At 42.8% G+C, this 14965-nt stretch overlaps 1 protein-coding gene across 1 annotated transcript in view; it reads right to left on the reverse strand.

The window, feature by feature from the left end:
- Positions 1 to 13267: 13267 nt before the first annotated feature.
- The window catches only part of LOC138279980 (cytochrome c oxidase subunit 4 isoform 1, mitochondrial-like), a 566320-nt gene continuing 564622 nt past the window's right edge, over positions 13268 to 14965 (reverse strand). The window contains exon 5 of the mRNA XM_069219444.1: positions 13268 to 13652. Coding sequence (XP_069075545.1) covers positions 13516 to 13652 — 137 coding nt within the window. The 3' untranslated portion in view covers positions 13268 to 13515. The remainder of the gene's footprint in view (positions 13653 to 14965) is intronic.

Below are 14965 nucleotides of genomic sequence, written 5' to 3' on the forward strand. Positions count from 1 at the left end.
TGCTTCCATTCCTAGTCTCGTATAGTTCAAGTACTCCTCTCCCCTAGGAGCACTCTGTGGAGTATTCAGCTTGTCCAGCCATTCAGTCAGTTGCTGGGCAATCAAACCTTGCAGAGAAATATCGTTGGCCTGGGCATGTGGCACTTGCTGCACAACTGTATTTGAGGACTGCGGTGTCAGTAATTTCAGACTCTGACTAACATTCGACCCTATGATAGTGTCCGGGGGAACTCCGAATGTACTAAGGTCTAGCAATGATCTCGATCCATCAAAGGTCTGTCCCACAGGAGAGACTACTTGGATATTCTCATTAAGTACTCCCCTCATTGAATTCTGACTCAGGACTCCCTGTCCAGTTGCACTTTTCTCTTGTGCAAACAAAGGTACAACTGGACCAATTGTGGCAGGTACAGATATAGCATCTGGGCTTGGTCTGATGCTCAAATTCTGTGGGTGCATAGTTCCCATACTCTGACCATCAATACAGACATCTCTGTCTGGGTCCCTGTTATCGGAGTATACTATGGCTTTGCTTGTGACTGCATTTGCGGCAGTAAAAGCAGAGTTTGCTCTGTCTGAGCCAACATCGGTTTTGAGAAAACCTGTCCTGCTGACACTATTAGGTATGTGAGTGTTTCCACTATTGGTACATCAGGGCAAATCCTCAGGACATTTGTCTGTGGCACCTGATTCTGTGCTACCGGAGTAATAGGCACATTAAGACTGCTCTGAATTGGGCTCTTTGTCATGCTCTGATTAGTCTGTAAGTGACTCGTAGTCATGCTAACCTGTGTCAGTGCTGAAGGATTTACACTTGTGCTCGGACCATTCTCTTGCACTGCATATGGTTGGGGATGATTTCTCAATAACCGTAAAATAAACTCATCATCGTCTGACTCTTTCTCTAATGTCAATGATCCTCTAGACTCCTTTGATTCTGCTCCATACTCTCGGAAGGGCTCCTGTTTGTTTTTCTGGCACCTTTCCTTCCTTCTCTCTCACTGTCTTATGTAATGGCTGGAAACATTTTAATCCCCTGTAAAGTCTCGGCTCTCCACAGTTTCTGAGCACTGTCCCATCTAGCCTCTGCTAGTGTCTTTTCTGCCTTTTTCACCCTCCTCTCAAATTTCTGTTGCTGTTGCAATCTGGCTACTAATTCCCAGATTGCTAATGCCTCGAACTGTGCTGGTCTCGGAGGGGGTTTCAGATCATACAGCACCCTCCTCAAATTCTCTAAGCTCCTCAAATTAAATGTTCTGTGGGCAGGAAATACTAAACTCCCATCCTTCTCTGTCACTTTGAACCATTGTGTCAGCCAAAGACATGGCGTGACACCCTGCTCTTCAATTACAATGTAAGCTGGTGTACCTGCTGGCACTGCATTATCCCCTATACTCGATATAATGTACATATCTCCCCTTAAAGCACTCTTTAGAGCTTTGAAAAATGAAAACTTTGCGACCTTTATATCATTCAAAATCAAATCAAGAAATAACTTTTAATCCCAGAATTCTCTTCTCCCACCTTCTAAACCAATTGCACTTCACGGACAGCTGCCAATCCATATGCGATCCTTCTCCCTAACCGACCTATTCCAGCGCAGCTCAAATAATGTCACTCTCACACGTACTGTGGCTGACATAGTTTTGCAGCTTATCCTCCTAAACTCAGATTCACATGAAACTAATGCAATTTATTGTACTAAACAAAATCAAAACCCAATTCGTCCATTTACTGCAGGTAAGGTAACACAATCGCTTCAGAAACTTTACGGATTTTTCACTGACTGAGTTTCGCTCTAACAGCTACTCCTTCTCTCTCAGTTTCCCTGATTCACGAGCAAAATTCGACCTGCAAATTTCACTCTCAACTGATCAGTGGGTCTGTCCCGGTGCACATAGGCCTCGTCAGTTCTCAGACAAAAATTATTTCACTCACTTTGACTCACTCTCTGACTTGCCAACCATGCCCGATCAACCTATTAAGCCAGACAAATTACAACAAAAGCCAAGGCCCTGATTTATACTTCTTGGTGCAAAACTGCACCAACTCAGTTTTGCACTAAAAGGTTTAGCACTGGCTTGCACCATTTCTGTGCACCAGCTGGTCACCATATTTATAGAATGGTGCAAGCCGGTGCAAAGGGTAGGCTAGCGGCAACAAAAATGACTTTAGTCGGCTGGGGCTGGCGGTAAGGAAGAAGGGAATTTTGCACCAAAAAATTACGTTAGGCAGGTTAGAGTAAAAAAAAATGACTCTAACCTGCCTAGAATCATTTTATGACGCAAAACCATCCATACCACATGATTCCTGTCTTAGAAAAGACAGGAGTAATGCCCACCACCCCAATGGCCAGCATAGGGGACCATGGCATGGCCATTGCACCCAGTGCCATGTAGGGAGTCCATTTAAGGGCCCCCAATGGCACTTTAAAAAATACTTACCTGTACTTACCTGGGATGGGGTCCCCATCCCCTGCTGTCCCTCTGGTGTGGGTGGGGGTGTCCCTGGGGCCTGGGGAGGGCACCTGTGGGCTTATTCCATGGTGTTCCACCATGGAAATAGGCCCAAAGGTCCCCTAACGCCTGCCCTGACCGAGGCGTTACAAAATGGGGCTAAGCAAGCTTTGCACCATTTTTTTACCCCTCCTCCCTCCTGTGCACCATTTTTGCACGGGAGTATAAATATGGTGTTAAGGACGTAGAGTCATTTTTTGCACGAGAACATCTACCTTGCATCTCATTAAGGCAAGGTAGGTTTCCACTTCCAAAAAATTACTTTAACTCCATGAATTTGGCACTAGACGGGTGTAGTGCCAAAGAATAAATATGGAGTTAGTTTTGCACCAAATTAGAGCAACAACAAAAAAATAACGCTAATTTGGTGCAAACAGAGTATAAATATGCCCCCAACTGTCTCACACACTTTTCAATATACTCCAGAGTCTTAGACCACACAGGGTCCGCATACCAACAATCATGTAGACAATTTTTGAGCACAAAGCGCCACACACATGTGAAGTTCGACGACTTCCCTACTCTCCTATTTAGGAGTATCCACACTCCTTCTACAACTTCATTTGGAATGCACAAACTCCCTAAATCCTCACAAAGATCACAATTCACCTGCAATTTGCATAAGCTGTGCAAGTGCAAAACCTACCACATTCACACCATCACTAGAATGCCGAGGACATCCTCAAAGAACAATTGGCATTCTCCAAGATTCTGGGAAAGTCATTTCAGGCTCTTAAGGGCACATTTTCTCTCCACTTTGTATCATCGAATCTGAAAAACCCAAAATTTCACCAATTTTCACCAAATCTGAGAAATTATTTGCTCCTTCTAGGAGAATAATCCTTACCCCACTACCATCTCCTGGAACACCTGTTATTTTTCGCTTACTATCTCTGACACCAAACACTCTTCTACCTATCTCTGGGACAACCTGAACTGGGCCTCTATGATGGGCTCTTAAGGTGACACGCCATCAATCTCTGCTACCATCTCTGTTAGAGCGTTAGACCGTATTAAGTAAACTTACAAGGCAGACGTGTATAGGTCGATGGACCTTTTGAATGCACTTCGAATTTTTCCCACCATGTGACCCCGTACCAACACAAATCAATAGCAAGTATTAATCAATGCCATCAATAATCAATAGGAGTCAGTAATTTGCACACACCATGACATTGCATTCATGAATAACCACACCTTTTTGTAAAAGTTAGAATGTTTATTTCCCTAAATTAACAATGCTAATGTCATGTAACTTAATCTCAGAATCAAATGATAAACATACAGGAACAATACTGGCTGACCAAAGTTACGAAAGAATAGCAATCTAATCAAAGCTTGAGCTACTACACAGTCTTAGGTTACGGTACAAATTAATAGCAAGAATAACTGCGCAAACTAAAAAATATACATTTAGATTCAGCAAAGAAAAGACATCAACTGTTGTTACATGTAGAGAACTTCATCAGTGAGAACCCTAACTAACATCAGATTAGAATAGCATGTTTGGGCTTCATGTAAAAACATGGTACGTAGAAACAAAAGCAAACAGACATAGCAATCAGTAACATTGTCAGTATACCTGTCCTCAAATGGTTCAGCAAGAGGTGACAGTCTTCATCAATAGGACATCAGTTCGGTCAGCAAGACATTAGGGGACAGCATCAAAGTTCAGAAAAAGCAAAGTCTCTTTAAACAATAAAGTTAAGCACGTCCTTTCTCAGGAAGGTCAAGAAAATAATAGTCTGGTGGCAAAACGAAAAATGGTGATCTCCTTTCTGTGCAGTCTAGCTAAGTTCGATTTCCTAAAAATACTTCTCACACCCTCATTGGTCAAGGAATCAGATGTTTACATTTAGTCTAATTAAACTAAAACCTCAAATCTTTAATTTTACTAGAACATGATTCACATGTCGATGATTGGCTCCTCTCCTCCCGTTCATTCGGCTTGTCAGGTATCAATATTGTTGCAACCTATATTCCAGTCAGTGCTTCCATTGTCTTCTCCTGGGAAGGTTAGTCTTACACACACTACATTAAACATTGTTTCACTAGCAAGTACATTATCTCCTAGCAAGCAGTTTCTCATGAGTACTAACTTCAGCTACGAGCACTTCATCAGTACAGTGGAAAATTACAATTTAATTCTCTAAGCATCCATTTTATCAAAACGCCTAAGAAAGGCAGCTTGACATTAGGCCGTGGAACTAGGCCAAGAACTCGCAAAGTTAAGGCCTACAATTAATAAAGCCAGTACATAATGCATAACCCTTAATATGACATATTACTACATTAATCAAACATAAGCTCAACATTTCATATTAATAAGTCATTATAAGTACACTTGTGAACATTGGCAGCAACTCACGTGAGAGCAACTTCAAATACATGCGTTATTTTTCTCTAAGTTAATAAATTTTCTATGTGAATTGAACACTCAAAATACATGAATATTCATTAATAAACCCCTTAATAACCTCAGCGTTAACAAGGGCGTCCATTCAGCTTCTTCAAAGCCTCTTCAGGAATCACCACTATTGCTTTAGATTCCCAAGGATTTACATTGTTTGTGACATTGTGTGAAGTTGCTGAATTTAAGGTATGGGATGTTTGAGAATTATTTTGAATTCCTATTGCACTAGTAGTTTTTTTTAATTTCTTCCTACATGTACCTTACTGCACATCACAGAAAAAATGTGCCATTGCAGATACATGAAAAACATACCCCCGGCCTTGTACCATAATGTACGTTTGCAAGTCACTAAACGTGTTATTCATGCAAAATCTGTAGCCTAAACAACTTAATGCCACAGTTCTTCTAAAAAGAGCCATCCGTGCACTGTAATCTCTTTTAGAAACGGGGGATAAAACCAATAGTTCATGAAATGTAAAAAGCTTTAACATCAGAAAACATTGCTCCAAATGCTTCTGAAGTTCTGAAAACCTTTTTAGCAAATGTCCTACATTAGGAACTCTGGCTCTGCAAATTGTGCAAGAAGTCTGGCCGTATTTGTGATTTAAACTTGATATTTACACTGGTTGTATAGCCCGAGGTTCCACGTGCTGTGGGCCAAAGCAAATTGAACACGAAAAACACATACTAGTTAGAGCGTAAAGTCTGGGAGTCACCAGCCTCAACTGCTTGAGACCATCACAATTTCCTTATTTTAATTACTTTGATACATACTGCCGGTACATAAAATTAGCCACAAAACTATTTAATCTTTGAATAAATGTAAATGCTAAATAATACTTGATAGTATTCATTAGGGTTATTTGTAATCAGGGCATTACAAATTCCTAAATATTTCTAGGGGGCAATAAGTTAATGGCTTTCAGGTTCGACTAGACTCAAGCTCATTTTCACCTATACTGCTATAACTCTGATTTAGAAATATTTTGTTTACATCTAGAAACTCCAAGCAATAGTTAGATGGTGTAACAGTGTTTGCGAAAAATAGTAAAATAGGCAGATTCTTGGCCTGGAAAATTGGAATGAGGGCAATTGCTTAAAAAATACTGCACATCAATGTCTTGTCCAAGCTAGAATGTGGAGTTGTATATAACTTCAAATGTCTGGCCCTAATTACGACGTCACTGTGGCGGTCAGACCAATGCCAATGTGGACCGCTGGCACTGCCAGCCGGTGCTTTCAATCTGCCAGGTCAGCGCTGCAAGCAACAATGCCCTGGGGATGACAACCCCTCTCTCCACCGGCATTTACATGGTGGTTGCACCGCCATGTAAATTCTGGTGGAGATGGGGTGCAGGGAGCCCCTTGGGGGGCCCTGCATTGCCCATGCACCTGGCATAGGCAGTGCAGAGCCCCCCATAGCCAGCCCAATTGCACTTTCTGTAGCGCATTGGTGCTGGTGCACCCTATGCACCACAACATTGCCTCTGGCTCAATAATGAGCCAACGTCAATGTTGTGGGCTGTTTCCCGCTAGGCAAGTGGGCGTAAACTCTGTTGCCACCTGCTGACCCAGAAGGAAATTCGTAATAGGGGCCACAGGAAGGCCTCCGGACCCTGACCGCAGGACCTTGGTGGACAGGCTTTTCCGTTTTGGCTTGGCGTGTTTAGGAAAATCATCCTGCTGCTTCTACTTTCTGTGTGTCCAATGGTCATCCAGGCTCCTATTCCGAGTTGCCTAAACTATTGCAATGCTCTTTTTCTGGAAGCCTATGCAGGGTTGCTGTAAAGGCTTCAACACATCCAAAATACAGTGGCTATGATGGCCCTTGGTTTACCTTGATACTCCCCTACCCTACATCACTGGATTTACTACATTGGCTTCCTGTGGCTAAGAGCATTATTTTTAACTCCCTGTGTCATGTTCACAGAGCTTTCCATAATACTGTAATTATTTTCTATCTCAGAAACAAATTTTTTCAATACCCTCGCAGTTGTATTCTTTGCCCTACTTTAGCGCTCCTATTGGTCATACCGTTGTTTAATCGTGTGCACGCCGGAGATAGGTCATGTTGGGTCTCAGCTACCAAACTGTGGCACTTACTCCCAGTGACATTTACAAGAAAAGAGGAGTACCCTTTCATCCCACCCTGATTAGGGTACTACCAGAACATATTCACCAAAAATAGCAGGCAGGAACAAATCTAGACATTAATTAAACCAACCAATAAATTCACTTTTGGTTAGTAGGGTCAATTACTTTCCCGTATATGTGTTAATTCATTTATTTACATAATAGCAATGTATACTTCATCATGAGAACAAATATAAAACAACCTCCAATTATAACAAGTCAAATCAAAAAATTATTACATAAAGTGTACTATACAATTATTTACAACTAAACACAAACAATACATACAAATGGGAAATGCCCAATGAAATAACTCATACAGGTCACTCTGGTACAATTCTCTTTGTGATCCTGTCTACTCAAGATGACCAAGGGGTTAGCACTCATCTGCACACACCTAACAATCTTTTAAGGTGTTTATCTAGTGCTTATGACATATTTAAATTCTCTATTCGTTATTTATACACCCTTGATCCCGCAAGAGAAGGGTCGACGCGTTTCGGCCTTTAAACTTGTGGCCTCTTCAGGACAGTCGAAGGACACTGGCTCCACTTCCTTAAATCAACATAACCTCATGTTGAATACAACCATCGGGCCAAATTATTTATTTGGCTATTAGTATTATCCTACCGTTTCCAATTAAATTAAACGGTAATGGCACCATGCAGTTCAATGTCTGTTTCATTTGTGAACGGTTAGTTTTTTCTTTTAACAAGCAGCTTCCCCGTTCGTGCTGATAACTCGTTCGTGGCTCTGCGTGCGTTACTCCCAGTGACAGCACTCAAAACAAGGGTACTATTTGGCTGCTGGAAGGCCTTAAAACATGGCTATAGTCAAAACTGCGGGCATATTTGTGACAGGCTGCTGCCGACGGACCGTAACTTTTTGTGATGCTCTGGAGGTGCAAACCTCTCAACCATATCTATTAGGCCACATAAAGCCACTTTGCATGGCTTTGAATGGCCTCATAGATCTGGAGTAAGGCAAAGCAGCACACATTGCTGCATTACCTTACTCTGCATCAGGGAGGCGTTCAATGGCCTTTGTGGTGAGTTTTCGCATGCAACATCCATTAATTTTGACGCTGCCCTGTAATCATGTAAACCTGGGAAAGTGCCAAAACCTTGTGCCTCCTGAGGTCAGGCGTAAAGAGGAGAAATATTTGTATTTCTTCTTGGTTTTTCCTCATCTCTTGTGTGCTGCATTCTGCAGCATATATAGAAAAAAGGAAGAAAAGCCTGTCTGGATTGTTTTTGCGCAAGAAGGTGCCCTTCCTGCACAAAAACAATGCTGAATGCAACACAGGCACCCTTTCACTATGGTGTAAGGAAGCCTGCATTGGGGCGAGGCTGCCAAAATGGCACCAGTACAGGGGGAAAGGACAGGAATGCACCATATTACATAAATACAGTGCATTCCTGCAATTTCGCCTTGGCTTAGGGCAGCGCAGCAAGATGACTTGTGGCGCTGCCCTTAGCAAATACCCCATAAATAAGGACCTATGTTCACTGTGTTCTTTTTCAGCTCCCCACATAATTTTACCACCACACAGCGGTGTAGGTATTTGAGTGCTCTTCAGAATAACATGAAATAGCATAACAAGTCAGGGTATGCTTGATCCTGTATAACATTTAGGAATGTGTTTGCATAATGGTCCTTTGTTGCATCTTGCATGCTTAGTACATGCTAGGTTTGAGCCACGACGGGACCAGAAACAGTTGTTTTTTTCAGGAAATCAAATATTTCATTTTGGCTGTATCGAAAGTGATCTCAAAGTGTAGGACTAGATCTAATACATTGAAACATGCGCCAACACCCTCGCTCCATTCAAGAAAACTAACAACAACCACATCAACAAGAAAGCTTCCTGGTTCACCGCAGACCTTCAGGCCTCCAAACTAGAATGCCGGAAAACTGAGAAAACCTGGTGGCAAGATTAATCAGAGAGCAACTTCACCGTCCTCAAATCAGCCATGCGCAAACACCACCAGCTTACAAGAACCACCAAAAGATCCTTCTACAAAGAGTGGACAGACAACAATGCACACAACAGCAAGGAACTATTCAACATCATCAAGGAACTCACCAACCCCAAATCCTGCTCCACAGACCCTCCCCACTCACAAGACCTCTGCGACTCCCTCTCCATCTTCTTCCACCGCAAGATCACAGACATACATGGAAGCTTCATAACACCGTCCCTTACCACCACTGACATGGTCAACCCAATTGCACCCTGCTGCACCAACGTACTGAGGGCCTGGACCCCCACCAACGATGAAGAAACCATCAAAACCATGAGCACCATCCACTCCGGCTCTCCCACAGACCCCTGCCCTCACCACGTCTTCAATAAGGCCAGCCAAATCATCGCTCCCCAGCTCCGAACAATCATCAACAGCTCCTTCAAGACTGCCATTTTCCCGGAAAGCTGGAAACACGCCGAAGTCAACACCTTGCTCAAAAAGCCCAAAGCCGACCCCAAAGACCTAAAAAACTACTGACCTATCTCCCTACTCCCCTTACCCGTGAAGGTCATAGAGAAGATAGTCAACAACCAACTTTCCTGCTTCCTGGAGGACAACAGACTACTCAACGTCTCCCAGTCTGGATTCCGCAAAAACCACAGCATCGAGACCGCCCTCATCGCCTGCAACGACGACATCAGGACCAGGCTAGAAAAAGGTGAAACCGTTGCCCTCACCCTTCTCGACCTTTTCGCAGCCTTCGACACCGTATGTCACCAAACCCTTTCTCACACACCTCTTTGACGCAGGAATTCGCCACAGAGCCCTGGACTGGCTCACCTCCTTCCTCTCCCAAAGAACACAAAGAGTTCACCTCCCCCATTCCGGCCAAAGGCCTCCAAGACCATATAGGGAGTCCCCCAGGGATCCTCACTCAGCCCCACCCTCTTCAACATCTACATGGCTACGCTCACCAGCATCGTCCCACCCCACGGCCTCAACATCATTTCCTACGCTGACATCACCCAGCTCATCCTCTCCCTCACAAGGAACCCCGCAACCTCCAAGAACAACCTCCACACCGGACTTCTCGCCATCGCCAACTGGATGACAGCAAGCCACCTCAAGCTGAACTCAGTTAAAGACGAGATCATCATCTTCGGACCCAACAAGTCAGCATGGGACGACTCCTGGTGGCCTGCCACCCTGGGGCTGCCCCCAATACCCGCCACCCTCCCACGCAATCTCGGCTTCATACTAGACTCCTCACTTTCCATGACCCAGCAAGTCAACGCCATATCGTCCTCATGCTTCAACAATCTTCGTATGCTCCGCAAGACCTTCAGGTGGATTCCCGTGTTAACCAGAAGAAAGGTCACCCACGCCCTTGTTAGCAGCAGACTGGACTACGGCAACGCCCTCTACTCAGGATCATCGGCCAAGCTCCAGAAAAAACTCCAACGCATCCAGAACGCCTCAGCACGTCTCCTCCTCAACCTCCCTTGCCACAAACACATATCCGCCCACCTCATAGCCCTACAATGGCTACCCGTCAATAAAAGGATCGTCTTCAAAATCCTAATCCACGCTCACAAAGCCCTCCATGACACCGGACCGGCCTACCTCAACGACCAACTTAACTTCCACATCCCGACATGCCAGATCCGCTCCGCCGGCCTCGCCCTCACAACAGTCCCTCGCATTCACCATACCACAACCAGCGGCAGGTCCTTCTCCCACCTCGCCGCCAAAACCTGGACTCCCTCCCCAACAACCTACGCAAGACCCAGGACCTCCTGACCTTCCGGAAGCACCTCAAGACCTGGATCTTCGAGCAGTAGCACCCCCCCACCACCCCAGCGTCTTGACACCCTACCGGGTGAGTAGCGCGCAAAACAAATTGATTGATTGATTAATTGATTCACAGATCATTTATCTGGTTGCTTTTTTATCTTTGGATATCCCTGGGAGAAGGGCAGAGCACCCTTTTGATGCTCCTCATCACTTCCAGCTGATCAAGATCATCTTTGTGAGACTAAATAGATTGACTTAATGATTAAGGTGAGTCGCCAAACCCCGTTGGATGTTCATCCAAATACCAACAAATTGTAGCAGCATCTATTTATTTAACTGATGTGAAAAGAAGCACCAAGAATATCAGGATTAAGTGACTGTAAACCTTAAAACACCACACTTGAATGACACACAAATTACCCAATAGGGAACACTTGCAATTTGCACATGGATTTTACCTAAACTAAATAGTCAATTGGGTTGCATAAGCCCCTAAAATATAGCTTGGAAAAGTACAGACATTCTTCAAAATGGCATTCTATACTTGGACAAAATAGTGGCATCAGAGTGGGCTCCAAACACCTCAAAATGTCAGACAGCCGAGCAGTAAATATTCCAAGAGGCGAGAACTGAGGGCATGATATTGTCTCAGACGTTGTGGACTCAGAGTGGAGTGGAACTATATGGGTTGTCATCAACAGAGGCATGTCATCTGTGTGGGGTAGGAATTACACTACTAAATTTGACAAATACCATGTGCTGTCCCAATTAACACTATTGAGTGACTCCATCGAGGCAGCATACTGGGTATCGATGGGGGTTTAGGTTAATGCATCAGTTTGTTTTATTACCAACATTTGTGTATAAAATATCCAAATTGTTGCTGCTCCCATAATGTTATAGTAAATTAAATTTTTCAGTAACTGTATTCTTAGGCCCATATTTATAATTTTTGACGCACAACTGCGCCAACGCAGTTGTGCGTCAAAAATGTTACCGCCGGCTAACGCCATTCCAACGCACCATGCGGGCGCCTTATTTATGGAATGACGTTAGCCGGCGCTGCGGACTGGTGTGCGTAAAAAAAAATGACTCACACCAGGCAACGCTGGCGTATGGGAAAATGGGGGTTGTGCGTAAAAAAATGGGGCAAGTCAGGTCTGAGGCAAAATTCAGGCCTCAAACCGGATTTGCGCCATTTTTTTTGACGCCCAACCTCCATTGACATGACTCCTGTCTTAGCAAAGACAGGAGTCATGCCCCCTTGCCCAATGGCCATGCCCAGGGGACTTATGTCCCCTGGGCATGGCCATTGGGCATAGTGGCATGTAGGGGGGCCCAAATCAGGCCCCCCTATGCCACAAAAAAGTTTGGAAACAAATACTTTCCCGAACTTACCTTTCCTTCCCTGGGATGGGTCCCTCCATCCTTGGGTGTCCTCCTGGGGTGGGCAAGGGTGGCAGGGGGTGTCCCTGGGGGCAGGGGAGGGCACCTCTGGGCTCCTTCCGAGCCCACAGGTCCCTTAACGCCTGCCCTGACCCAGGCGTTAAAAAACGGCACCCATCAGGCTGTGTGTCGTTTTTTAAGGCCCACCCCCTCCTGTGCGTCAAAATGACGTCAGAGTATAAATATGGGGAACAGGCCTTAAAGTCATTTTTTGGAAAGGAACGCCTACCTTGCATATAATTAACGCAAGGCTGGTTCCCCCTTCCAAAAAATGACGCACATGGTGAAATTTTGACACCTGCGGGGTCGGATGTCAAAGTATAAATATGGGGCAGGGTTTGCGCCGATTGTGCGTCAAAATTTTTGACGCACATTCGGCGCAAACAGAGTATAAATATGCTCCTTAATGTTCTACTTTTCTTCGCCTTAGTGTGAAGTAGGAAAAAATGATGTTTGCCATTACTCTTTACCACTTACATTTTGTAACGTTTTCTTATGTTCTTGTGTATGTTTTTGTTGAAAAGGGAGGCACTTATATGTTATTATTTCACAAGCTTGCTCTGTAAGCATACTACAGCTAAAGTGGGACTTTAGGAAAACTAAGGATGCCCACATTATATCACAGTGAACCGATGTATTCCACAGCATATGCAGGGTTATTGGTAGATATCAACATTACAATTTTAAGAATGAAGATTACTTAATTTTGTGGTAGAAACTCGAAAGACATGGTACAGGGGCCTGTGCACACAGACATCCCCTATAGGTGATGCCTTTAACTATGAAATAACAAAACAAATGTGTGTGTGTGTGTGTAATACTAACCAATGTAGCTTTAGGTTTTTGCAATATCATTGTGATGCCATGATGGTTTTAAAGACTAGAAATATGAAAACATCACAAATATATGATTAGTCATGTTTTATGAATAGTCCAGGTGCCTAAAACAGAAGTCCTACAAATCATCACCAAATAATCTGATAAACCCTGACAAGAGGCACAGTTGATTTTGTTTTTTTTATTTGAAAACATTTATTGAGTAAGCAATATCACAGAACTAAGAAGAGCTAACATCTAGAAAAGATATACCAGGGCTGGTAAAAAGTTTAAACAACAGCTTTCATTATGGCATAAGTTCTATTTAGGAAAGTCTAAAAAGGTACGATTTGCTGTTGGAAAACGGAAAGTAATATGTTATATGAACCAATTTTTAAGAAGGTATGCCACCTAGAATGCAGATGAGGTTTTACTTCTTCCATTGGTTCTTTTCATAGTCCCAGTGGGAAGAGAAGCCAGTCACAGGATTGACCCTCATATCAAGCATTCTCTTTGTCTGCATTGCAATCCAGTCTTCCGAGAGTGTGTGAGGAACATCACCATACACTGTGGAAATAAAAAATACAACAACGGCAGCTGTTTATCCATAATCAAAAGGAGCATTGAACTGTTATAGGAAGCAGCACTTGTTCAGTTTAAAAAACTGAAGCGTTAAATGAGCATTAACCAATTGCGCCTTTCACCTGGTAATTCACTGTAAAAGTAGATTGTCGCCCATTGTCTAAACTTTTGCATTGTATAGATTTTTTGTAGTAACAAGTATTTAACCATTAAACACAGTATAAACCAGTGTCATTCCTTTAGCCGCGTTAATGTACTTGTTAACAGGCATTGGTGAAATGGGCAATTTATGTTCTTTCAAAATTTCTGTGGTATTCACAAAAACTTTTTTAAATCCACTCAGGACATTTCCAATGAAAAACATTTCTTCTACCTACATTATCTTACTTATAAAAGTCAGATTTTTGCTGAAAAGTTAGGATATTGGCTGCAACTTTTAAATATATTTATCCAGTAAAATATCTTAAGTCATTAAATTCATAATGTTTTATAGGAATAGTGTGCTAATGAACTACGTGGTTTGCCAATGCCAAGTATGCCCGAAATGTGTGCCTAAATTAGGCACCACAGAAGGTCATTAAATACAACAAATTTTAAGGTACCAGTAATGGTTCCACTAGATTTGAATGACTATAACTATAACTTATTCTCAACCCTTGTTTTTTTATGAATATACATATATATGTGTGTGTGGGTGTATAATATATATATTTTATATATATATATATATATATATATATATATATATATATATATATATATATATATATATATATATATATATATATATGTGTTGCAAACGTCATTGGAGCACTGTACACCTTTCCATGAGCGCCAGATTACATTACACAGGGTCAGATTATTTTTTTATAAGCACAGGAGATTAAGGGCCTGATTTAGAGTTTGCAGCAGGTTACTCTGTCACAAATCTGATGGATATCCCGTCCGCCATATTACGATTACATATGATATAATGGAATCGTAATATGGCAGATGGAATATCTGTCACACTTGTGACAGAGTAACCTCATCCACCAAACTTTAAATCAGGTCTCAGTGATTTGGCCAGAACCAAAGGTGGTTGAGACCATGCTGGGACTCAAATCTGGTTCCCTAGATCCAAAGTCAGCAGCTCTGGCCATTTATCCACATCCATATTTCTCACTTTACGTGTGAAATTCATACACAATTGTTCTGGTTGTTTTCAAATGGCTTTGTGAAATAAAACAAAAAAACAAAACAACAGTAACAAATACTTGAAGGTTAACCGGGAGTCTTTCTTGAGAATTTCTTCAAGG

Source organism: Pleurodeles waltl, chromosome 2_2 (genome assembly GCF_031143425.1).
Source record: "Pleurodeles waltl isolate 20211129_DDA chromosome 2_2, aPleWal1.hap1.20221129, whole genome shotgun sequence".
Lineage (NCBI taxonomy): Eukaryota > Metazoa > Chordata > Amphibia > Caudata > Salamandridae > Pleurodeles > Pleurodeles waltl.